The 25,465-nt window shown below is 48.1% G+C and overlaps 2 protein-coding genes across 6 annotated transcripts in view; one reads left to right on the top strand and one right to left on the bottom strand.

The window, feature by feature from the left end:
- Positions 1-2,000: 2,000 nt before the first annotated feature.
- On the bottom strand, positions 2,001-22,080 carry UBE3B (ubiquitin protein ligase E3B). 2 transcript variants are annotated; one of them, XM_082066432.1, is made up of 28 exons: positions 21,987-22,080; positions 21,819-21,901; positions 21,111-21,280; positions 20,907-21,027; positions 20,171-20,230; positions 19,656-19,760; positions 19,457-19,553; positions 18,864-18,949; positions 18,119-18,201; positions 17,055-17,160; positions 16,247-16,367; positions 15,443-15,620; positions 14,895-15,064; positions 14,057-14,224; positions 13,101-13,272; positions 12,549-12,667; positions 11,784-11,898; positions 11,275-11,374; positions 10,904-11,023; positions 10,390-10,566; positions 10,189-10,299; positions 9,498-9,635; positions 8,995-9,060; positions 7,062-7,120; positions 5,269-5,451; positions 4,889-5,000; positions 4,446-4,538; positions 2,001-3,977 (listed from the first exon to the last, which is right to left on the bottom strand). In XM_082066432.1, exons 3-28 carry the CDS (start codon positions 21,269-21,271, stop codon positions 3,786-3,788), a joined length of 3,213 nt encoding a protein of 1,070 aa, XP_081922558.1. In that variant the 5' UTR covers positions 21,272-21,280; positions 21,819-21,901; positions 21,987-22,080; the 3' UTR covers positions 2,001-3,785. The 2 variants fall into 2 exon arrangements, with proteins under 2 accessions (XP_081922558.1, XP_081922559.1); XM_082066433.1 differs by lacking the exon at positions 21,987-22,080 and having other exon boundaries at positions 21,819-21,909.
- Positions 22,081-23,069: 989 nt separating this feature from the next.
- The window catches only part of KCTD10 (potassium channel tetramerization domain containing 10), a 15,972-nt gene continuing 13,576 nt past the window's right edge, over positions 23,070-25,465 (top strand). For 3 of the 4 annotated variants that reach the window (XR_014185469.1, XM_082066312.1, XM_082066311.1), the window contains exons 1-2: positions 23,070-23,192; positions 24,727-24,940. Coding sequence is in view for 3 of the 4 variants with exons in the window: in XM_082066312.1 (XP_081922438.1) it covers positions 23,190-23,192; positions 24,727-24,940 (217 nt within the window). In the remaining variant the exon portion in view is untranslated. Of the gene's footprint in view, positions 23,193-24,168; positions 24,187-24,726; positions 24,941-25,465 lie in introns of those variants that run through there. The other variant, XM_082066313.1, reaches the window with a different exon arrangement.

The raw sequence follows: 25,465 nt of genomic DNA, 5'->3' as shown, positions 1-25,465 counted from the left end.
GCGAAGCCCCAGCGCCCACAGGGCTGGTCCCGAGTGCACGGTCCCAGGGCAAACACGCAGGACGGGCACGGCGAGAGCGGGCAGAGAGCCAGGGGAGCTCCACGCACCGACTCTGAACTCCGGGGGAAGCAGGAGCAGCAGGCACAGCTCCTCGCTCCCAGAGCCAGGCGAGGGGAGCAACACACTGCCTATATTATTATTACTAACAACAAAGCCCATGTTGGCTTGAGTGACGGGTCCTTAGGGCAGTTTCTAAAATACAAAGCGCAGCCTTGCCCCACAAACCCACGTCTCTTCTCCCTCCCCAAACCAAGAAGTGTAAAATTCCTCAGTGCAAAGATCCAGAGTTGGCCCCGGTGGCCACCCAAAGCCAGGCCTGGCTCTTCTGAAGGCAGCTTTGCCACCGAGCTGCAGCTCCTGCCCAACAGGGCAGCTGAGTGCCCGGGGACACGTGCTGCCCCGCACTCCTGCGTTGGGGGATCTGCCTTGGCATTCCCATCTGGTTTTCCTTCCACCAGCCATTCCCGGCTGAGCAGAGACGTGCACAGAGCACCATGAACTCCTGCCCTGGGGTCACCACCAACACATCCCGGAGCACTCTCAGGAAGGTATGAAGGACCCAAGTCTCAGCACCCTGCAGAACCAAATAGGATTCTTCCATCGTACTCCAAGACACAAGAACAAATCCTGCTTCAAACAACGCTGCCAGGACTCATATTGCTCACCAGAGCACCCTGAGGAGCCCATCTCTCAGGGGCACCAAAGCACACGCAGGAACCAGCCCAGCAAAAGGGATTTCCAAGGGAGCAGCAGCCCCTACCCATCTCACAGCCGCCTGCAGTACCAGTGCCCCAAAACTCTGCTCCCTGCTCTGAGCAGCAGCATTGCACCACAGAAAGGAAGAGGAGGCATCCACTCATCTTATCATACCAGGTTTATTTTTCTCTTTCCTGCATTTCTGATACAAGGGATGGAACCAAGGTCTCCCCAGCAGTGAGTTTTCTATAGAAAAAACAGTCATTAATCTCACATGGCAGAAGCGTCCCTGCCCTACAAAGAACACCGCGCAGAACACCGCGGTGCAGGCAGGGACCGACACACATTCACAGCCTTCTGCTCAGGTAAAAATGTATTAAAGCCTCCCAGTCATACAGAAATCAGCTGCTCAAGAGCAATATCGTTGCACACACAGCCACCCAGAGCACACACTAGACAATCACGTTTTCTCCACTAGCTACAAAATTGGATGTAGAGTCTGATAGTGCAATATTTCCTGGTTTGGAGGGACCTCGCTAAGTCCGCATTAAGATCTTTGCTAGGAACGGTACTCCTGAGGAAGGTAGGAAAAAAGGGAAACAAAGATTTTACTTCGCTGTGTCCAACAATCCACTCAACTGAACAACCATTGTGCTCTACTCAGACACCGCTCTTCCCTAAAAGAAAAAAAGAGCTCGTCTGATATTTTAAACTATGATTGGTACAAGTCAGTGCCTAAAATCTCCAAACTACACATTAACAACTGGTTAATGCTGAAATGTTCTATGTAAAAAAAGAAATCCAATTTTAAAAAAGCAGCTTATTATCATTTTTAATTTCTCTGGACTCAGTCCAGTACCTTGAGTCCTCTGAACGCAGACATTCCTGTCCTCACTAATGCTTCCGATCACTGCTGTTTAATATTACTGAGCTGACGTAGAAAAAGCATCCTGATGTGGTTTTCCAGACGCATTTCCAGGCATTGGTTCTAAAAAAAAGGGGTTACTTCTCTGGGAACCAGCTGAAGCAAGACAAGAAAAATGAAGCAAAGGCCACCTCTGTTCTCTTGGTTGAATAGTGCCAAGTATTTTCTCGTCTGTTTGAAATGTGCAACACATTGTGGTTCAGAGGGTCTCCAAAGAGCCCAGGGAGCTTCCTCTGTGCAGAGAAACGTGCACACCTGGGGATGTGAATCTTTGCGGGACATAATCACAGAATCATTTTGGTTGGAAAAGACCCTCAAGATCATCGAGTCCAACCGTTAACCCACCCCTGGCACTGACCCACATTCATCTCGCATCTGTCCAACCCCTCCAGGGATGGTGGCTCCACCACTGCCCTGGGCAGCCTGTGCCAATGCCCGACAGCCCTTTCCAGGAAGAAATATTCCCTAATGTCCAATCTAAACCTCCCCGGTGCAACTTGAGGGATGGACCAAGGCTGAGGTAGGGTCTGGCTGCTGCCAGCTGCCTCGTGCAGCAAAGCACCGAGCCGTGCAGAGGAGCCAGAGCACAGGGTGAGGGTCACCGGTGCCACAGGACAGTCTGGGGGGAAAGGGAAGTCCAGGGGAGAGAGCAGCAGCCTCTGCTTTATCAGTGAGCTTGTTTTATTAGCGAGCAGAATTGGGGAAGGCGAGAGGGTGACTGGTTTTTAATTCTGTCCCAAACAGGGCAATGTACATGGCTTTCCTTTGTGCCAGAAACCCCGCAAGAACTGAGCAGCCCAGGAGATCACAGTCCCTCCTCTCACCTGGTCTGGGCCCAGGCAGGACTTGCAGCAGCAAGGGACCAAGGCTGGGAAGTTGCAGAGACACTTTATGAATCAAGCTCTGAACTTCATTAGAAATGGTAGGAAAGGTCCAAACCTCCCCAAAACACACACACGTGCAAACTCCCCACTCACACCCTGCCTTTCAGAGCAACCTGAAAAAGCTGACTGCTGCAGGCAAACATCAACCGTTAAAAATAAGGCCAGAATGAGACAAAGCGACCAAAATAAATAGTTTGGCAACAAAGTGAATGTGGCTGTTACGCAGAGGCCAAGTCCTGGTTCGAAACAGCATGTCTCCATCACAAAAGAGCCTGCAAACAAAGTGAAACCTCTACCCGAGCAAGAGGAGATTTGCCAGCGGAGGTTTCCAGAGGGCTCTCGGCAACTCGACACATTTCCCTTCCAGAGCGCGCAGGGGGCGAGGGCTGCCCGAGCTGCGTGCCACCGCCTGTCCTCTGGAAACTAAATAAAATTGAACCTTTTCTGCTCCTGAGCAAATTCAGACAACAAACCCTCTTGTCCGAAGCACAGGCTCTGGCACGAGCTTGGCAGAGACGCAGCTGGCTCAGCACGCTGACCCCCACGCCTGCTGCTTGAGGTCTTAACCTCCCGCACTCGGGAACCTTCCTGAGAGTGGCAGAGTCCATCTGCTTGTGTTTAACCTGCTGCTTCTCAAGTCTGGGCAAGTGGTTCATTCTCCAAGACAAATGCAAGGGACTCGCACAGAGCGAGGGCATTGGGCAGCCCCCACGCACACCTGACCTGAGAGAACAGTGCCCGTTTGTGGCACATCCAACGCTGCAGCCTCCTGCTCGTCTCCTCGTGGGCTCTGTCACGTTTCTGCCTTTCTGCAGCTTCCCACAGACCGACTTCCACCCAGTAAGAAACTGGACCATCTCCTGGGAAAGGAAAAAGAAACGCTCCCCCAGCAGCAGCTGCCCAGACTGCAGAGCCTGCTGGGGGTATCACGGTCACTAATCTGACTGGCACTTTTAATGTTCCTTTTGTGCTCCCCTAGGGTTTGCTTTTAAAGACGATTTACGTGGGTGTCAAGTGAAGTGCATTGGGTCAGGCCCGTCACCTCCTTCATCCTGGAGCAGTGCCCAAGAAGAGCCAGCCCTATCTGGCCCAGCAGCTCTTCCCTGGAAACCTTTATTATCAGCTGCATCTCTCCAGCCCTCGTGTGAGCCGGCAGCTCTGTGCACGAAGGCCTCCACCGCCAGCAGCTCCGAGAGCCCCCATCGCCAAGTCCAGGGCCACTAGGACAGCTCGAAGCCAGTGTTCATGCTGATGGCGTAGCGCAGTTTCTCCCGCAGGATGCTCTTCTTGCTGTAGTTGGGGAGCTTGAGGAGGTTGAAACACGTAGAGGAGGTTGGGAGACGCCCGCCCGGCTCTTTCTTGCGGATCGTGAAGAAGCCTCGTAGCACGCTGCCCAGCGTGTCACCAGTGTCCTAGAACGGGGCAGAAATACAGCACCTTGCACTTTTCCACTGTGCTCCTGCCAAGCAGGTTGCCTGTGCACAGGGCAGAGGTGCCAACACCAAACCCGTCTGCCGGGAAGAGGGAGAGCTGAACCTCAAAGCCCCGTCCCCCACAGTGGTCAGAAAGGAGCTTCTCTTGTAACTGTAACTGCCGCCACAAACAGGGGTGCAGGGTGCACAGGGGACAGGATCAGTGGCACAGAGAGGTCCCAAGGGGAAAACACAACCCTGGAGACAGGCAGTAAGACAGGCAGCCCGAGTGCTGCTGTGTGTGGGAGCAGGTAGGTGCAGCTGCATGCACCCTATTAGCGTGAGGTTGTTTCACCTTGCCCTATCGAACATGTATCTTTATGCCTTAAGATTTTCCTGGTGCGAGATGAGGAGGCTGGGAGGGGCCTGGCAGGGAACACAAGAGACAGGAGCAAGCAGGGTCCCTACCTGGTCATCGGAGACTTCCACGCAGCGGATGGAAAACGGAGGCTTGAGGTAGGCAAAGCCCAGAAGCGGAGGCCTGGAGCAGCTGGTAACAAACTGAAAAAGCGACGGATGGTGAAAGACGGCAGCGGCGAGAGCAGCCTGGCTGTGCCAGACCTGCAGGTAATGCAGTCACAGCTGCTCGGGCTGGCGTTTGAGCAGCCCCAGTACATGCTGCTGAGCTTTAGTGCACAGCTCTGCGGGTCTTTGAAAACTGTCATCTAGGCAAGACTACTCAGGGTGACACAAGAGCATTTATAGAAACTCTGCTTCCAGGGCTGCCCCTTTGAGGAGCAGGATGTTGATTTTAAGGTGCCAAGCATTTCTGGAGAAAGCTCCCAGCTAACTGGAACAGCACTAGCCCAACCAACCTGAAAGGCAGGCGGGGCTGTAACACCAGCGATTACCTTGAGAAACATGGCTCTCTCCTCGGGGCTGAAGTCATTGGCCAGGATGTCCCACAGCCAGATAATCACCCGGTGACTCCCATGGAAGCCTCCATAATACACGGTGTGTTTTCTGGGGAGAGAAAGGTTGTGACAGCAGAGAGAATTTCTGCTCTCAGGAACCAGTGGAGGAAGAGACCTTTCCTGTTCATTGGTACTTTGTCCAAATTAGCTTTAAGGAACATGTTCTACAGCTCCATTTCTGTCTGCTCCTCAAATTTCAGTTACGAGGAGCAGAAAGTTGTGAAAGAGTCCATCTCCTGCAAACCTCCAAACAGCTCTGGAAGAAACTGGCTCGGTTTGCTGAGCAGGGAGACCAGCACACCAAGTTGCTCACTTACTTTAAGTCCTCGAGGTCAATCTCAGCATTGTCACCAGAGATCAGCCGCTGCAATTCTGGTGCGGAAAACATACGAATCCACTCAGGCTTAATGATCGACCTGAATCCACTGATGAGTGCTGCTGTCTGACTCTTGATTTGCGTGTGCATCCGAAAGTGAGCCATGAGATGGATGTAGCTGATCCTGCGTGTGACAGGGAGGGTGGCAGTGACGGAGATGCAGCAACAAGGTAGAACCACCTCTCTGGTGCAGGAACCAGGCTGCTGACCTGTCTCTCCAGCCCAAAAGGGACTAGCACTGCATTACACTTTCCCCTCCAGGGCCCTGCTCTTTGTTTAAGCAGAAAAAGCTGCTCTTCTGCCCAGACTTTGCCTCCCACCTCTGGGACCGTCTGTTCATTTCTCAGAGCTTCTTCCCAACCCAGGGACTGGCTGGCTTTAATAATCATCACTTGATGAACCTTGGCCGGACAGCAGCTCACAGAGCGGAGCCTGCGTCCAGCTTCTCTTTAAAGGATCAGATCCCAGTCACAGTCGCTTCTCTAGGTTTGAAAAACAAATGTCTGGGTTCTGACGCTGCATTGGAACCCATGGCTGGAGAATCAACACACCAAAAACCACTGAGAAGTTCCACCTTCACCCCAGTGGTATGAAGAGGCGCACTGTTTATCAGGGGGAAGCACCATCAGGCTTTCTCTTCTCACCAACAGTCAGAACAACCAAGCTGGTGGATTCTTCTTCACCAGCTCCTGGGCAGACACCGCCACAATCCCCTGCACTGGGTTTTCAGCCAGGAGACCTCTGTCTGCATTAGCAGACAGAACTGTTTCAAGATTGTTTCCACATCTAATGCTTCTTCTGTTCCCTCCCAACTACCAATCTGTGTGCACAGCTGCACAAAAGCTTCAAAGTTTCTGCTGTAAGCGATCAGAGCAACATACAGGACTTTCAACTTTCTCCCTGAGCTGACTTCAGACACGCCAGAGAATGATCCTTTCAAATGCAAACTCCCTGGTCAGAGCTCGAGAAGGGAAAGAGACTTCTGGGAACATCAGGTTGCGAAGCACGACTAACAAAGACAAATCCTCAGGTAGGATCCAGCTTTCACTTGCCATTAAAGAGAACAACCCCCAGATTACCAGTTCAAACACACATCTGCTTAATAGATATTTTACCCTGCTTTTATGATCACTGAAGGGTACAGAGAAAGAAAAAAAATGAAGGGAACAAAAAGGTGGGTTTGGTTTTCAGGCTCTGGAGTTGACATTTACGATAACTATCTAAAAGCCGGTTATCTGTGAAAATAGCTACAGGGCTCCGTGTCTCCTCCGATTTCCTGTGTCTAAAGTACGACTGTCGACTACATTTGAATTCACCACTGTCTCCTCTGAAGAACAGCGCTTTATACAACTGCCACATGTTATCATTCTGAGAAGATCTGTCTGCTCCAAGGTGTCTTTGAGCATCTGTGCCCTCTATGTTCACGACTGTGTGCCTGAATTGCTTTGAATCCATCTGTCTGTATCTATCACCGTCATTAAATTCTGCAGAATCTCACAGACTGTGTGCCTTTGACCTCAGAAGCGCTGTTTCAAGAAGCAAATTGTCAATTTTTATTTTGCAAATCAAATTTAATACAATTTCTGCCAATGAACTGTAACCAGTAAATTCTATTAAGATATTTATGTGCTCCTTCTACTCCAATCTATCTCAATTCATTCCAGATGCAAGCCCAAGGAACTAGAATAAAGTATTTTGCAGTGGTGACCTTAAAAATCTAATTGCTGTACTTACTTATTTTCATTGGTAACGGGAATGGTCTTCCCTCCAGGAACAAGTTCATGGCAAACAAGCTGAGGAAGAAATGATTGTATTGCTAATTACTGCCTGGAACCACAATGGAAAGAAATGCCATGCTAAGCTGTTACCTCCCCATAAAACATTTATTTTTACAATAAAACAGTAGGATTTAAAATTTAAGTAATAATCCTGCTTCTGCCTTGAACCAGTTTCACTTAACTATTAACATAGTAATTGAACAGTGGGGAACTCCACTGCTCCCACCAGTGGAGCCAGCGCTTCTTCAAGGAAACCTCCTCTCTCGTCTGATCCATCACTGCTGAACCGCACACAAATCAACTCAAACAGCCCCGGGGGACTGTCATAATCCCCGAATCCAGAGGCTGAACGAGCTCAGAGCCTTTGCATAGCTCAGTCTGCCAGCACAATCCCCGGCTGTCTGCTCCACAGGTCTCGTTCTGGGGCCACTCGAGTGACACAGCTCCCTGTCCCTCAAGCTGGGCACTCAGGAAAGTCATTATTCACATGTCACAGTGGCCTCTGGGCTTCAGTTCCAGGTGACTTCCAAGGTCAGAAGGGAGCGCAGCACGGGGAGAAGCTCAGCTCCCCTGTGCCCAACACAAAGCTGGACCCAGCGGAGACACACGAGTTCAACCAGGAACCACAAGGTTACCCCAGCTGGATGCTTCAGTGTGGCCAAAGCACAAGGAAAACGGGGTGCCCTGCTTGATTTAGAAGCTTTGTGTGCTGTAATGCAAGCTAGGTCCAAACTAGGCAACTTAGGAATAAAAAAAATGCAGCACGGAAAGCTCTCAAGGACAAGCTGCCCCAGATAAATGCTCCGTGACTGGTCTCTGAGCCCTGTGCCACCGGATCTGCACTGCTAACCGTTCAGGCTTTGCGCTAGCCGGGCTCTCCTCACAGAACCTGCAGCAACAACAGCATCCACTGACGTCTTATCTATCTGTATTTTCCAGCTGTGCACACACAGCAGCACAGAACCCAAGGCACAAGTACAACCAAGAACCCTGAAGCCTTTATAAGGGACTGACAAACAGACTTTGCTTCTCAAGGCCATGAGACCTCCTGACAGACGTCAGGTTTCTCTGATGGAAATGGCTACGTTGAAAGAAAAGGAATTCCTCCCTGCTCACACAGATTCTTCTTTTAAAAGACAGGAAAACCAGTTATGCAGAGAAAGCACAAAACAATGTTTTTCACCTAGAAAATACAAAATCCTGGCACTAGAAAAATTAAGGGTCAGAGGGCAAACTTTTTTGTGGAAAAAGCTATTCTCTGCCCACGGCTAAATACTCAATGAAGCCACAGAATCCTACAGGGGAGTTCAGAGATCCTCTGATGCTGAGCCAACCTGTCAGCACAGGTGTTTTTTATAAAAAGAGAGCAGAGCTCAGCCCTAACCACAATCAAACACAAGGTCATTTACAGTCAGTCCCCTCAGGATCCTTGTTCAGATGGGCCACACGGAGCATCCAACCAAAATGCTCGGAACTGCAAGTACCAGAGTAAAAAGCACTTTGTATTTTGAGTGTGGACAGTGCCTGACTTTGAGATGCTCAGGACCAGCTCTCAGAAAGCTCAGCAGAGAATAGCTGTCTTCTGCTGGCAAGTCAGGCTGCAGGTGTATTTCTCTGCTCCGAGGACACTAATAAAAGCTGGGACACCTCTGCTCAGGAGTCAAACCCAGTTCTGCTGCCAAATGCCCCAATCTGCCACTTCTGGCACCACAGGCTGTGGGATCTCTCAGGATCCCTCTCAGTGCTTCAAAGGCTCTTCCTGGTGGCATCAGCCAGACAAGTGAGGGAGACGCTCCTGTGTGGAGCAGCTGGGATCTAACCAGGGGGAATAGGGACTGCCTGAGCCAGGGTTGTGGACTTGGACTATCAGTCATTGAATAAAAACCTACCTGACCCATCACATCTTCATCGTAGGATAGCGTTAAGCCCAAGTCACTGATATCGCCATCATAGCGCTAGAGGAACAACAGAGAAAGGGAAAGATGGTCAGTGTTTAGCAGCAGGAACAGCAGCTCTGCTTTTTTCTATTACCCTCCCACTAAGTGATCCCCAGTAGATACGAGGCACCAAAGCATAACAAATACACAGAACCATGGAATTATAGAATCAGCCTGAGTTGCTCTAGGTTATGGGGACACTGCACAAGAACTGAGGATAAAACTCAGGATTTTCCGACTGCCAGTTCCAGGTTTACACCTTCAGACTCCTTTCTCACCCCTGCGTACCCCAGTAAAAACACAGGACAGCCACCCACCTGCCAACCTGCCTCAGCATCACCAAATACTTCCAGTGTGTTTTTAAAGATGATCAGTACCCCAAAAGAATTTGCAATCCTAGTATTTCTAGCAGCAGCCCTAAGGGAGTTAAACAACAGGAAAATGAATGCTCAAACCTTAATTGAAGTGAGATTTTTATAGAACTCTGAGTCCAAGGAGGGAAGTTCGTCTACAGAGCTGTAGAAGATGCTGTGGTGGTGCCCAAGCAGCTGGCTCAAGAAGAAGGAAGCGAATGGTACATCCACAACTATTCCCTGCAGACAAGGAGAACGCACAGATAAGGTCCTGCTGCACACCTGTCCTGTGCAACGTCTTTGGCTATGAGGCTCGTAGGCAGATCACGTGTTGTGGAAAAAGTGCAAAGATGTAAGACACTGAAATCAGCTAAGAAACCCATACCCTTCTAAAATCCATTAATTAGCTGAGCAGCTACAAAAAGGCAACAGGGCAACAACATGTTTTCTTTAAAAGAACTACCTTGCATGGAGAGGGTCATTCTATCAACCCATCCTCCTTTTCAACACATGTCCCTTTAAGTAAGTTATCAACAAATGGACGCTTGTACGGTGTAACAACGAAATAACAGACTATTCTAGTGTCCCCAGCACCAGGAAGAATAATCAAGATGTGTCTCAGGTTTTACCTCCAAAACTATTTTTAATACCTGCCTGAAGAAGTGCCAGACTGCTCCATCATCAATATCTCTATCCAAGTCATTTTTTCAAACTCACCTCTTCAATAACACCTCCCCAGGCATGTGGCAGATGCCAACAGTGACAATATCCTAATGCGGTACTTGGGGCTCACCTCATAGACAGCCTTCCCAAGCATCTTCCCCACAAACTCAAAGAGCTGGAGGTAGTTCTCATGAATGTAAGATGTCGGGGATGGATACAGCCTCTCGTCACCGCTGGTTGTCTGCACACAAACAGGTAACAGCGCAGTAAGCCAGGCTGTTTCTCTCTGCAATGGGTCATCATGGTCAGCATCTGCAGTTCTGCATCATACCTTGAACAAGTTGAGTGCAGGGTCAAACACCTTCTTTATTATCTCTTCCAGAAACTCTTTGAAGACACCATCTTGGTCAATACCAGCCTCATCGACACCCAGATCATTCACAAACTTCACTCTGATCACTCCCTTCATGGCGTTCTGGGAAAGCTGCCGTAGCTGTTCATATCCATCCTACACAGAACAGAAAAAGCAGAGAACAATCACGCAGGGAGACACATGAAACACCCACGCAAATACACCCCAGAAACCTGCATTTGTCATTGAATCTTGTGTTCAAAAAGACCAGCATTTTTCCTAGTCAAAACTCCAGGTTTGTAGCAGCCTGAGGTGAACTAAGGTCCAGCATTTTCCTGTAACGTCACTTCATACAAAAGCGACAGAACTGGCACTGGGTCCCTCAGTGCCCACAGAGAAGGTAAAAGCACATTTACACCCCATGTTCTCGTCAGACCAAGTCACTGCCTTCTTGGTTGGCTTCTGCAAGCCAACTGCAAGCCAGGTCACTCACCTCCAGCATCCGTGAGCGGCGGATCGTGATATGCGTGACATGAGGCGATGCAGAGCTGGTTTCAACCAGGCCAAGCTTCTCCTTCTCCTTTGTAACCATGTTTCGGAAAAGCAGCACTCTCTTAAAAAGAAAAGAAATGTAAGTTTTCATCAGGCACTGTGGGCTGACTCCGTGCAGCTGTCCACACACATCAGCTCCCTCTCAATGAAGACAGTTTAGAGGAAATACGTTGGGGAGAGTTTGGGGGAAGGACAAGACTTTTGTTTAACTGGCATTTCAGTCACAAGCTCCATGTCACAAAATTCTCAACATGCACGTCCCTTCCATCCCAGGCCACCGGCTTTTCAGCCTGCACCCTCTGTCCTACTCACGTTCTTGTGGGGAATGACGTGTGGGATGTACTGCAGGAGCAGCTGGGCTCGTTTCTTGTCCTTGTCCAGCTCCTGGAAGAGCACGCTGGGTTTGAGGTCCCTTACAAAGAAAGGCACAGATTCAGAGATGCCTGAGAAATGCCCAGGTGTGGGGAATAGCCAGGGGTAGGAGAGAGAGGAAACCTGTAATGATTTCAAAGACAATGCAAGTGCTCAGGTGTACAGAGCTAAGATGGCCAGAGACACTTGAGCTGTTAGGTGTCGAGGCAGTTTGCAAAGCCTCACCCTCCACGAGCAGCAGCTAACCCTTATGCCACAGAAGAGAAGCACAACAGGAGGGGCAGCCTCAAATGCAAACCCAGGGAGCAGTTTTCACCTGGATCTCACAGGCAGGACAAGGGGTACTCAGTTTAAAGTAAGGGACCCCAAACCGGTCACCCACAGGGAAGCTGCTGCACTGGGACAAGCACACGGCTCCACACGATCCCTGCCTTGCGCTGCACACTTACTTGCGTAACCAGTGATCCTCTGGAGCAAAGCGCCTGCGGCAGTCCCGTTCATACAAGACCATGAGCCAGCCATGGACAGAATGAAAAAGCTCCAGGGTCTCCCCTCGGGCATTCTCTGAACAAAAAGAAACAAAGCAGCAATGTCCAGGCACTCCAGGGAACTGGAGTGCCCAAGAGCAACATGTTGATCCTCTGCCCCACACTAAGGACAGATGTATTTGTCCTAAACTTCACTGCTTGCAGAGGGGAGAGATTTCATGCTTTGCAGAAGACACAGTCTCCTCTTTGAACCAAGTGAAAAAACTCTTGGGCACATCAAAGCCATCTCAAGCAGCTCCAGCTGAGCCATCACAGCAGAAATGGACTATCTCATCTAACTGCCAGAACTGAGCTCTACCCAAATTATACCAGCATACAGATCAACACTAGATATCTACAGAGACCCCAGCAAGTCTGCTCTGCTTTGTCAAAGCACCACATTACATTCATGTCCAATGCACGGCCCAGTCACACTACACTCTGGCAAAAAGCAACATGCACATCATGTCTGTTACACAAATTCTTGTTGGAAATAGAAAAGTGCACCCTATTTGGTGCCAAGCACAATAGTGCATCTGGACACCAAAAGACTGGGACATATTCTCACGCCACACAATGTAATGTTTTTCTGTGCAAATAAATAATTCACAGAAGCTTCAGATTCCAAAATTAATGGCAATTGCTGTTCTAACAGTAACCTCAACTCATGCTAATAAAAGCACTTACCTACAATTCCATCCCAGATCATCTTAAATACAAAGGAATTCAGAAAAGATGAGATAGTAACAAGCTCTTCCAGTTTGAATGAAATCTGCTCTTCATAGACTTCTATGTCATCAAGAATCCTATTGGAGAAAACAAATGCAAATGCACAAGTGCCAATTTAATTCCCTTTTGAAATTTTCATAAAGGCACATTATCCTTTAAGAGCAGCTCTTATTTCTATGACAACTGACACCCATGAGGACTTCAGTCATAAACAACTAAATGTTATTTATTGATTTTGATCGATATCTGATCCTAACAGAAGGCAGCATGAAAGGTCCGAGATACAGCAAAGACAGTATTTCATACAGCTATACATTAGTCCCCAAGAGAACCTTTTCATTATTCATGCTATGAAAACTGTCTCTACTGACCAGCAACATCTTTTTTTTTTTTGTCTGCCTAGTTATTGTTATGCAAAGGCAGAAATACCTTAACTGTTCCTCTTGAAACCTAAGAAATGCAACAGCTTTGCATTACAAATCTAGAGAGCACCCTCTGCTTGCTACCTACGTGATAAGGTGGCGGGAGCAGTCACAGAAGAGCATCAACATGGCCAGGAGCCTCTTGGATTCCTCCGTATCATTATTCAAGCACTCCAAGAAGAGCTTTAACCCTCCCTGTGGTCCCAGCTCACAGATAAAAGCCCATAATTTGGGCAACAGATCATCCAGGTAAGTGAGGCCTGGCAACAGAAAAATAAAGCACACTCAGTAAAGCCTGATCTGCCTCCTTGCTCATGCAGGCTCAAACAAACAGGACTTGGAGATGAAAAATCTTTTTGTAAAGCAACACATCACTGGAAGGGAACATAAACATCACATTTGGCTCCCAAGCCTGTCTGCATTAACAGGAGATGTACCAGGAAAGCAGGAAAAAAGCCTTTTAATGAGGCATTAACTGTATGCACATCTGCATGCACTCTCACTAATTATTTTGCAATTTTAGAAAATAATTAATTCCTGCAACCCAATCAGCATTACAGCCATCTCAGAGATGAGAACACAAAGAACAAGGCTGTGTCTGTGGGCACCACTACAGCCACAAACAAAGGTTCTGGAGTCATTCCTCTGCTCCAAAACCAGCCTTATCTCCTCCTCCATCCATTCCCAAGACAGGTAATTTGTTCTAAAGATGTATGAAAGCATTCAGCGTTTCCACCACATAAAGATTAATATTGCCAGGTTTTCAAAAACACTGACTCAGTCTTAAGTTTGATATGGAGTAAGCAAGGTTTCATTATAGGAAAACTTGCTTCCATTTGTATTCTGGAGAGTTAATGCTTGATAAAGAAGTGATGAATGTTATTGATCAGATGTATGATTCAGGATGGAACAAGCCTTCTATCCAGCCAGTCAATAAACTGTTGTCAGTAATAAAACTACCAACAAGTCAACAGAATTTAATAAGAAAAATCTATTTTTTCCACACGTTTTTAAGTGATTTGAAAAGCACAGAAGCACTCTGACCTGTGAGTATCTGCAGCCGGATCTGTGTCAGTGTTGTAAGCGTGGTTTGGTACAGGACACAGATGCTGCACACCTTCTGCACTTCTGCCGAGTCCACTCGCTTGCCCCCAACAGGCTTGAGAATGTTGCGGACAGATGCAGATTTCTGGAAAGCCCTCTTGAAAAGATCTGTGCACAGAGAAGCACATGAGACCTGGGTTCAGGAGACAGAAGTGCTGTTCTGAACTACTTCTTATTCTCAGCTGCTTGGCAGCCATGCAATAAAGAGGATTTTAAGCAGACTAAGTCATTCCACTGACAGGTTTGGGTGGATTTTTCTGGCAGACACCCTACAGAATATTTCAGTGGGCACTACTCTACACAACCACAGTAACTAACGACCATGGGATCTAGTGCTATGAGCAGCAGCTAGAAAATAGTTAGAATACAACTGTTTTATTCCAAATACTCTGCAGAATGACCATGCGTTGCAGGTCCACAAGCCAGCTTCCCCTTGCTTTCCACCTGCGAAGCTGCCCTCTCATCTTGCCTTGTGAAGTACTAAGTTATGCAGTAAGCACTTCAGCTACTTGAGAAATAATCACAAATCCTGCTAAAATAAGCAAATATTTTTCACAGCACCAAAGTAAGAAGCTTGCCCCGGGTCACAGAGGCATTCTGAGCAGGAATTACAAGTAGGAGAGATCATATCCCCACTTAAGCTGCAGCAGCAAGTAATTACTCAAACCTTTCAGCATAAGTGGCAAAGTCAAAGCCCTGCGTGTCTGGGAGAGTCAAAGACAACATGCACACACACACACACACACGCACAAAACCAAAGCAACCCTCCTGAACTGACTCTTCATCGGAAGGCTGTTCTGAGGGGAAATGGGCTGCGTTGGCAGCTGAGCTGTTTCCTGATTCTCCAGTAATTTCTTGCTGAGGACGTCACTGAAGAGGATGCGGATCAGGTGGACTCCCCAGAGATGCTGCAGTTGCTTTGTCAGCAGAGGCATAGACTCGTTCAGGCTGAAAGACAAGCCGGAAGAGACACGTTAGAAGGCAGGCTGGAATAAAACACCAGACAGTGAGACTGTGATACGTTTAGCTCATCATCAAAACGGAGTTTGCACCCACCCTACAGATGGTTCTCATAGGAAGAGCTGAAATACAGGTCCTGTGCTGAGTGTACCAGTATGGCCACTGTTTACCAGTCTGATTATACTAAACAAATTTCCTCATGTAATAGTCTGTATATGAATGCACCAGTTTATATTGTGCAGATATATCCTGAAATATCTGAGAAGTTATTCACACTGCTCATTTCAAAACATAAAACACATTGCAGCATTAAAACAAAAAAAGAGAGGCTTAATCATCTATCACCATAAGGTTCTCCTCACTCACCCGTAATCCACAGTCTGTGAAAACCAGCCCAGAACAGGATGCCAGTGGGTGAGGTTGGATTTCTTTTGTGAAACATACTTCTGGCAGTAGGAAAGCATGTGAACAAGCACATCCACAAAGTGAGCCGTCTCTTCCTCCAGAACTCTGTCATTCAAGGAGCCCAGGTACACGAGATTACCTGGTGGAATGACCAGCACAGCAAGATTTAAAAGAGCAACAGATGCTGCAGACAGTGGCTACAGACATAATAGAAGGAATGAACTCACAACCCTTTTCAAGCCCCAGTGAGGATTTCTGTGAAGAACAAGAGGCCACCCTGCAGCAAGCTGTGTCCAGCACACATCAGCCCCTTCTCACCTGAATCCCACCAACACCTGCTACCAAGTACTGTAACCTACAGATGATCCATGGTTATTCCCGAGTTCCAACTGTTCCTCTTGTTACTTTTACAGAAATGTGAATTTAAAATATTTCAGTAGCACATCCCTCTAGGGAAGTTACATTCAAGTCTGCTACGCTGTGAGGCTTTCTCAGAGTCCAAGTGAAAAGCTAGCAGAGATACTACTTCATGGTTTAGGCATGATGACATGTAAACAAGAATCTTCTGACCCTTCCTCCATTTGCAAGGGCCTTAAACCATGTCTGCAATATCACTAGATAAATCTCAGTTATTATTTAAAATCTTAAAAATAAGGATAAAAAAATCATAAGTTGGATGCAGCTCTGACCCATGGAGAATGACAGTTTGACTCAAAATTCTCTTTCAAGCACAGTGGAAAAAAAAGAAGTCTTACAGGTGCTTACCCAACAAACAAAGAGTGTGACTTCCTTCCAGGCACACACAGACATCTCGGCATTGTGCTTCACGACTTAAAAATAGGATGAACTTGCGGAAAAGATCATGAGATTCTATCACTCCCAGACGCTGAAAGACAGAATTTAAGGGCCAGTGAGGCTGAGAAGTCACCACACCTGATGTGCTGTCAGCAATTCGGATTGTCTTTCCTTTCCAAAGAAAGTGGCAAGTTGAGTCTTGCGCTGAAGAGAGTGTGACAGGAAGCTGGGCTAGGAAATAAAAAACCTTGCGGGTGAATAGGCCACGTTCTAGATGTAGACAGGCCACGTTCTAGATGTAGACAGACCTCTGCAAGTGTCTGTCTGTGAGAACAAAGAATGCCCATTTGGCATGTCCATCCATGTGCCTGTCCACACCAAGCCACACAGAGGAGTAGCCACATTGAATTAAATTAGTGGACAACCTACTAATTACCATCACAGATTCTCTGCCACACAAACAGACCAATTCTTGCCTATGGTTACAGAAATGGAAGAATAAGGACACGCAAAAATATTCAAGCTGTTTCTCATGCATGCCTTTATTTTTATTCTTATTTATTTATTTTAGGGCAGCTCAGCCCATCATCCCACTTCTGCGGTATTACAAACCCAGAGTATCTGTAGGATGTAAGGAACAAGCGCTTCGGTAACAGAAAGTTGAAACTGGCAGAGAGAGAAATGCCAATGCTTTGTTCCAAGAGTTGATAAAGCAGAATAACAAGTGGTCTTATGTGATATTCAGTGGATTTTTGGCACTATTACATCACCCACTTACCTCAGGTGTTAGAGTAGCAAGATGAGTCATTATAGCAGGCACAGACATGATATGGATCAGAAACGACCTCAACAGATTGTCTGAAAACTGCGCAGCAACCACAGGGCTACAGAGAGAAAAATACTTCAGTGCAAGAAGCCCAATCTAACAAACTCAGACATAGTCTGTAACCCAGCCATTCAGAAACGGCTGCTGGTTCTATCCCCACCAAGAGGCATCACTGGAAAAAGAACATTCACTTACACTCCTGTTATCAAAGCAAATTCACAAAACTGCTTATGACTCAAAGGAATATCAGCCAAACAGTTCACAGCATAATGTATTTTTACCCAGCACATCAACAACACCACCCATAGCACTGTAAGTGCTTTGTGGTTCATTTCCTAAATTCCTCTTCTCCCCACTACCACAAAGTCAGTAATTAAGTAGTTGTTTTCCTTAGGAAGATGTTAAGTGACATATTCAAAGACATCCACTACTACCCTACTGAACATCACAACCTCATCATACCAGCAGTGACAGCTACAGAAGGGAAGTGGCACACAATTAACCACTGAAGTCATTAAAAGAATGCTCATTAGTGGCTGCAGATTTCCAAAGTGAAGTGACATGAGGTCAGGGTAACAGCATACTTTCCTTTTTTTAAAGAAAACAGACTGAATCATTAGACAGACCTGCAAAAAGCTCTTGTTTCAGGGACAAACTTTGCCCCTGCAACTGAGTAACAGGTAGATCTGCATCAGCAGCTCATCATTCTTTGTGAACCACCGTAGTTATCTAGAGACCTCCCGCCCCTTCTGATGGTTCAACAGAAAGACATACAGACACTGTGCTCTAAACTGGAATTGCACTCCAAAGTCCAGGCTCATACTAACACTACTGACTTCAGAGCATTCTGATCTGAAAAAGGATGACAGGAAAGTGAGCTATTTGCCTAAAGCAGCTTCTTTCATCAGGACGATATTCTCAGTGGCACAAAGAGACTGGTAGAATGAGAAGTCTTCAAAACCACAATAAAGACAACTTTAACTGCATGTCACCCCAAGCAGCTCTGGCTGCCTTACCGCAATGCCAGGGAGAAGATGGCAGTTAAAGAGCCTTTTGACAAGGAAGGTCTGGATCTTGCCAAGCCATTAGTTAGCAAAATCTGGAATAAAAACAAACAAACAAACTGCAGTAATCAGAAAGAGATGATGACTACTCCTGAAAGACATGTTTATTTTCAGAGCAGAGAAAAAAAACACCACCAGAGAAACCTAAACACCTGTTACCACAAGTCATTTGGCACAACTAGAAGGGCTTCAGGTTAATAAAGGCATAACAGAAAAACTGCAATCAAATCAGACTTATTTCTCTAGCACCTGTACTCAGAGGTTTCCCAGGCCTTTTACAATTGCCAGGCAAGGCTCACAGTTGCCTGGTAGTATAATTCTCATTTAAAAGATTAATAAAAACTACCCCAGTTCCTTTCCCCAACAGAACAGTAAACCAAACCCAACCCATACAACATGGCAGCAGCAAAGTTTGGAAAAATATTCAAGACTCCCACCGTCCATCTCATTACAAGGGGATTAAGTGTGATTTAGATTCAGTGACAAAAAGGAGACGGTGTATTTGGTCTCAAGTGGGGAGACTCTGCTTTACCGCTTTGAAGAAAAATACAACCACACACAAATCATCGGTGTTCCACAACCAGCTTCTCCCTGACACACAGAGAGCATAAAAGTTTCCTCAGAACAAGAAGCCAGCACAGGAGTGGGGCTTGTTTAGAATAAAGAGAAGACAGAACCATATCAGCTGGAGACTGACCTGCAGCACAGAATAAAATCCCTTCTGATTCAGGTGTCCCATGATGTTTGCACAGATGTGGTTCATGGCCGGCCTCAGGGTTTCACCTGCCGAGTTAAACACGGGTGTTACTCAAACAGCATCATGGCTCCACTCGTTAACTCCTTACACACTAGAAACGTTTGTCAATTCATGAGCTCTTTTTGCACAACATCCTTGCCCTTATATGCAAAAACACAGTTTTAGCAGCATTTTGCATCAAGTCTCGTTGAAGGTATGAGCCTCATTTCCTCCAAATACTTATTTAACTTTTCTATGTGAATTTCCTACAAAACCTCAGAGCTAAAACCACATTCCATTATCCCCTGAACACTTCTTGTGTGTTAGATTTTGGAGCATTACAAAAACACTGTAACTGTTGCTGTTCTAAGGGAAATAGCCTATCTAATCTCAAGGGAACCCTTGTTGCCTGTTCCATGCTTTGTGCAGGTACAGCAGCATAATGAGTCTTTGTGGTAAGCACAGGGAGAATAAAATGTTCAGAAAAAACACTCAGTAGATTTTAATAGCAAATCCCAGATAAGTGGCTTAAAATATTGAATCGGATGCGCCACCTTTTCCCCGAAGAATTTTCCACGTAGAAGTGTCCGTGAAGGTGATGAGCATTGTGAGGTGCAAGTTGACCAGTCTGGAGTCTTGCAAGATGTCAGGCTGCGATAGCAAACACCAATATCAACACATCAAATTAGTTTTGTGCCAAACGACAGAACTGTTAAATGCAGGGAGACAAAACACAAAGAAAACATTTCTCACCTTAAGCTGCTTGAGGAATTCACAGCAAAACCACAAAATGTCTTTGATCTGTTTGATCCATAAGAGTGTAAGATCCTTGGAGAGCGCCAGCGACACGTACCACACCTGAGACAGGCCGGATACAAAACAAACGGGAGCTGCAATCAGTATTTGTGGTGCTGATCACCAGAACGTATTACCAGGGAGCTTTGTAACCCAGTGCCCTGCTCAACCCAGTGGTGGAACAAAGATATTTCTCTCCCCACAATTCACTGGTCAAAACACACCAGCCAGCACAGAAAGAAATCACTCTTTAACTCCTATTGCTGTATACAGAGTAAAAATATCAGAGGAATACTACAGAACTTGTCCAACATTTCACCATAGAATCTCAGCAGTGTTTGGGGGTTTTGAAAGCTAAAAATTAAAGTATCACCAACCTAAATCCCCACACACGGAGTTAAAAACAAACGAAAAAATAACCCAAAACACAAACAACCCTCCCAGCCTCAAACTAGAAAAACCATGCTGCTGACCTTGGGCTCATTCTCAACATCCATACTATTAAGAATACACCGGCAGAGCTTTTCAAATCTCTGGGAGGAAAAAAAAAAAAGAAAAAGGGTGGCATTAGTTCCAACAACAGGAAGAGCTATCGCAGAAAAGCACTAGGAACAGCTCAGCAGAGGGAGCAAGACACCTCCATAACAAACCAAACATTCCAAACACATTCGCTACAGCCAGTACCAATGGCTCCTTACATACAGCCTTTTATTTTCCAATTGTTTTCCTCATAATTAGCTCTCAGTTTCCTGGGGCAAATATCATCATTTCACAGACAGCACAGCAAAGGGCTTCACTCTGATACCACAAATGCAAGGTAGGGTGAGAAAGTGGTTGCAACACAAACCGTCTGCACACCAGACTCTGCCAGGACACTGTGTGAGCTCGTCACAACGCAGCTGCCTGGGGAGCTGGTGCAGCTGACAAAATCTGAGGGCACTGCTCAGTTACTGAACTTGGCGTGGTCATCAGGAACAACAGTTGTTAAACTATGCCCTGAATACAGAACAGCTACTAAAAAATTCAAGGGTTCTTCTATTTCATTCCTACAGGTAGATCTCTCCAAAAAGGACAAGGAGACAGAGATCACATTTCTGAGGCAAAAATATAACAAGGGAACGTACATGATGGCCAGATAACTAATTAAACATATTTAACATGTTAAAACATCCTCAAAAGAAGAAAAGTGTGTCAGAGTAGCCATCTTACCTCTTTGTCCTCTTTAGGATTAAATACAAACAGCAGTTTCCTAGCAATTTTGAAGACAGAAAGAGCACTTCTTTTATTTGAGCCAGATTCACTTGCCCCAAAGAAATCATCCACTTCTCTCCTACCAAAGTGGGAAAAATGAGTTAAAAATCAAGCACATCTCTCCAGACAAGAGCAAAGCGTGGAAGGTAGAATTTCACACACCTTATCTCCCTCTGCAAATGACATCGACAGAGAAATCTCCTGATCAAAGCCTGGATCTGGATGGCAGCTCGTTCCCTCTCCTTCAGCTCCCGCCGCTCCTCCCGAGCCTGCCGCGCTTTGTCCAGGAACTGGGCTTTGGAGGATTGGCTTGCACTGAACATGTTTGTAACCTACCAAATGTAAATTTAAGGAAATATAAGAACCATTGCAGAAAACGCCTGGAGAACTAGAGGCAGAGTGAACACAATGCACAGGCAAGGGTAATTCTTTACATCACTTCTGAACTGACTCCCTGCACCCGACATTTCAGTAGGGGAAGGAGAGCACCCAACAGCACAAAAAGAAATTAGTGCAAAAAGCAGCCTAAGAAAGCCAAAGTTACTTGTCAGTGGGTCTGCAATAAGGCAACACATTGATATCCAATCATTCCAACAAAGCCCGCAATCTAATGCGAGCAAGTAGATTCTAAGAGCAAAAAACTCCAATTATTGCATTGTCATTGTGTTCCACCCCCTGTACTCCAACTTCCCTTCCTGGTCTTTGTTGTTTTTATTTTCTTGTTTACAGATAACATAAAAGAACATTTCTATAGGCACAAACACAACAGAAAGAGCACAAGCGACACTTGAAAGCTAATTTATTGCTACTCAACAACACAAAATGCACAGAGTCAACAACAGCTTTATAAATACTTAACAATGAACCCACCTGAGGGCTTACTTCTCCAAAAGATGTGTATGATAATCATTTATACGCAAATATGATCCCCATCCACTGGGTTTGAGCAGCTCCTGCACAGAAAAGCACATTATCTGGAGATGATTTGGGGATTTCCTTAGAACCTTTGCATTTCTAAGTCCTTTTGACCAAACTGACCTCTCACTACATCCTCAAGAACATGTGAAGTCAGAAAAGCTTCAAGAGAGGAGAAGCAGCACCCCTGCTCAGTTGTGATCGCTGGCACACATAGCTCCTGTGGGGAAAACACAACCCAGTGTGTGGTAAAAGCTAAGACCGGCCCTAGGCATGCTGGGGCCCTGAGCAGCAGCTGCCCCACAGTGAGTGTTTCCTGGTCCACTGGGGCAGGACCCATCCCAGGACTTGCCCACACCGCTATCAGCAGAGACCCCACGTCCCCACACCCACCGCTTCACCACTGAACTCCAACCTAGTTGGGGTTGAAGGGACCTCTGGAGATCCCCCAGCCCAACCCCTAACGCAGGGTCACCAGAGCAGATCACACAGGGACACGTCCAGGTGGGTTTGAATGTCTCCAGAGAAGGCGACTCCACACCTGCTCTGGGCAGCCTGGGCCAGGCTCTGGCACCTCAAAGGAAAGAAGTTTCTCCTCATGTTCAGATGGAACCTCCTGTGCTCCAGTCTGTGCCTGTTGTCCCTCCCCCAGTTGTTGGGCACCACTGAAAAGGGTCTGGTCCATCCTCTTGACACCCGCCCTGAGATATTTACCACATTGATAAGATCCTCTCTCAGCTTCCCTTCTCCAGCTCAACAGGCCCAGCTCCCTCAGCCTTTCCCCCTCAGAAACTCCAGACCCCTCAGCATCTCCACAGCCCCAAAGGCCCATCCCGGAGCCCGCGCGGCGCAGCCCAACCCGCCGGGCCCCGGCCCCCGCCCCACAGCCCGGGGCCTCACCCTCCCCCTCGCTCCGCCGCCGCCTCCTCCCGGTCCGCCGGTGATGGGGCCCGGCAGCTCCTTCGCGGCCCAGGCCCGCGGCCCCGTTGCCCGGCGGCCCCGTTGCCCGGCAGCCCCCCGCCTCGTCCCCCGTGTCCCCGCTCCGGCGGACAACCCGCCCCGCCGCTGCCGTTCCGCCCGCCCACTGGCGCGCCCAGCGGCTCCGCTGGGCTCGACGCACGGAGGGCAGCTGGCGCTGGTCTCGCTGCTGCCGGTAGGTCGGGCCGGGCCGGTCCCGGGAGGCGGCGCCGCCAGGGCAGCCGCGCGGGACATCGGAAGGGTTTGGCGGAGCACCCGGGCCGTGGCGGAAGTGACAGCGAGGGGCGGAAGTTCCCCCCGCCCCGGCGCTCCCGCTCGCTCGGTCTGTGGGGCCGCGCTGCGCCGTTCATGGTGAGGCGCCCGGGGGTCCGGCCCCGGTCTGAGGGGTTGGGGTGAGGCGGGATTTGGGGGTCCGGCCCCGGCCTGAGGGGTTGGGGTGAGGCGGGATTTGGGGGTCCGGCCCCGGCCTGAGGGGTTGGGGTGAGGCGGGATCTGGGGGTCCGGCCCCGGCCTGAGGGGTTGGGGTGAGGCGGGATTTGGGGGTCCGGCCCCGGCCTGAGGGGTTGGGGTGAGGCGGGATTTGGGGGTCCGGCCCCGGCCTGAGGGGTTGGGGTGAGGCGGGATCTGGGGGTCCGGCCCCGGCCTGAGGGGTTGGGGTGAGGCGGGATTTGGGGGTCCGGCCCCCGGCGCGGGTGGTTTCGTTCCTCGGGGGTGTGGGGCTGCTCCAGCCGCCGAGGGAGCAGGTCCACGGGTCGGGGGTGGGATCCGGCTCCCAGAATCTGGGGTGCCCGCCGGCTGATTTCCTGGTGCGGTTTGGGGCGGGCAACCCGGGGGGCTCTGGGGGTGGCCGGGCCGTGCTGTGGTGAATGGTCCCACTCTGGGAGCCCGGGCACGGTGTGTGTGGGGCTGCGGTTGGTGCCTCCGCACGCAGGGAGCCCTGGGCTGGGTCCGTGACAGGGAACGGTTCCCTGTGCCCGTCTCTGCCCATCCCACTTCCTCACCTCATGAAACACAACCTGGACACGTAACTACAGTTCCGTTCAAGATCCGCCGTCTGATGGTTCTGCTTTTGATGACAGTGGAGCAAAAAATCATTCAGCGCAGTAGTAGTCCAGCGTGCTTGGGAAGTTGTAGGACCTGGGTCTGTCTGAGATGGCAGGACAATAATCATCCCCTCCTGTCACCTTATGAGGCAAAACAGTGACCAACAGAGATGTAGCTTGATTAAGGATTTATCATTAGCAGCTCTCAGAGCATTTGCAATGCTAAGCTAATGTGTTGCTGTTACAACATGTGACCTCGTTAGCTGATTGGAGTCTGCTGTGTCTGGGGACCGCAGGCAGAGGTACTGGGGAGCTGGATGTTGGGTTTTGGTGTGCTGAGATGTGGGAGCGCAGGGAGGAGAGTGGGAGGCTTGTGTGCATTCCCTCTGTACAGCCACAAGCGCTTTAAAGAAAAAAAGTATACAGCAAATGTGGATAATCTGCATTTTAACACAGAGGAATCATCTGCTCAGGCTCCGTGTGTTGGGAATTGCCCAGTTACATGCCAGATTATTCATGAAGTAAGAGCTTAAGCTTTAAAAATTGTGAAAGAAATGAAGGCAGTTTTTGTGGGGAGGCACTGGCTTTCGCAGTGTAAAACGCTGCTCAGCTTACCCAGTATTTGCCGGTGGCTGAATTGATTTATTTTCTTTAGCTGGTTTATGTCACTGTCAGAAAGATGAGATTAAATGTCTAAAACATTTGAAAACTTTACAAAGAGGCGGAGAGGAGCCTGGGCCGATGGTGCCCGGCACATCTGTGACTACTTCTGTGTGAAATAACACAAAGTTGGGAGTCAATCAGCGGAGCTGCGGGTCTAACAGGTAACCCCTTGCTTGCAGGAAGAGATGTCAGGAGAAAGCGTGGTGAGCTCAGCAGTGCCGGCGGCTGCCACTCGCACCACCTCCTTCAAAGGGACGAGTCCCAGCTCCAAGTATGTCAAGCTGAACATCGGCGGAGCGCTCTACTACACCACCATGCAGACCCTGACCAAGCAGGACACCATGCTCAAGGCCATGTTCAGCGGGAGGATGGAAGTCCTGACAGACAGCGAAGGTAAGGGGCTGCCCCTGGAAACAGAGAGGAGCATTGAGTCATAGGCCCAGATATTTCTGTGTTTTATTAGTGTTAAAACTTGTAGCTTATATGACTGAGAAAAGATGTGGAACAGAATACATGTAAGAGTTGAATAGAACAAAGGGGCAGGAAGAAGTCCTGAGGCTCCTGTCAGGCCCATATAGCATGGGATGTCTTTTTCTTTCGAAATACTAACTCTAAAGCTCTTAAGCGTGTGGAAAATGTGGGAGAGAGTGATTAAGACACTGTGAGTCAGGACTTATGTCTTTACTTTGAAGCTCAGAAGGCAGTTCCTTCATCTGGTTCCCTTCCCTCAAATACAAATATAAAATTTGCTCTGAAGTCTGGGGGAGTGTTATGAGCTGAAAGCTGATTTTTTTTAAATGAAACTGTTTTCTTGTGAGAGTACTGTTAAAACAGTTGCGAAATTTTTAGGAAAGTTTGCTGTATCATTACTGACGATAAAAGGAGAGAGCTGGCAAATGGGTCTCCATGTTAAATATC

This window comes from Streptopelia decaocto (assembly GCF_964273445.1).
Source record: "Streptopelia decaocto genome assembly, chromosome: 15".
Lineage (NCBI taxonomy): Eukaryota > Metazoa > Chordata > Aves > Columbiformes > Columbidae > Streptopelia > Streptopelia decaocto.
This window is presented reverse-complemented; position numbering and strand designations above follow the sequence as displayed.

What these genes read in the sequence shown, in the direction of transcription:
- UBE3B (XM_082066432.1), bottom strand. Translation starts at nt 21,271, where the DNA reads ATGTTCAGTGCAAGCCAATCCTCCAAAGCCCAGTTCCTGGACAAAGCG. An exon ending in ATCCTAAAGAGGACAAAGAG is followed by an intron (nt 20,231 to 20,906) that starts GTAAGATGGCTA and finishes TTTTCCTCCCAG; the next exon opens with AGATTTGAAAAGCTCTGCCG. An exon ending in GATTTTATTCTGTGCTGCAG is followed by an intron (nt 18,202 to 18,863) that starts GTCAGTCTCCAG and finishes TTTTTATTCCAG; the next exon opens with ATTTTGCTAACTAATGGCTT.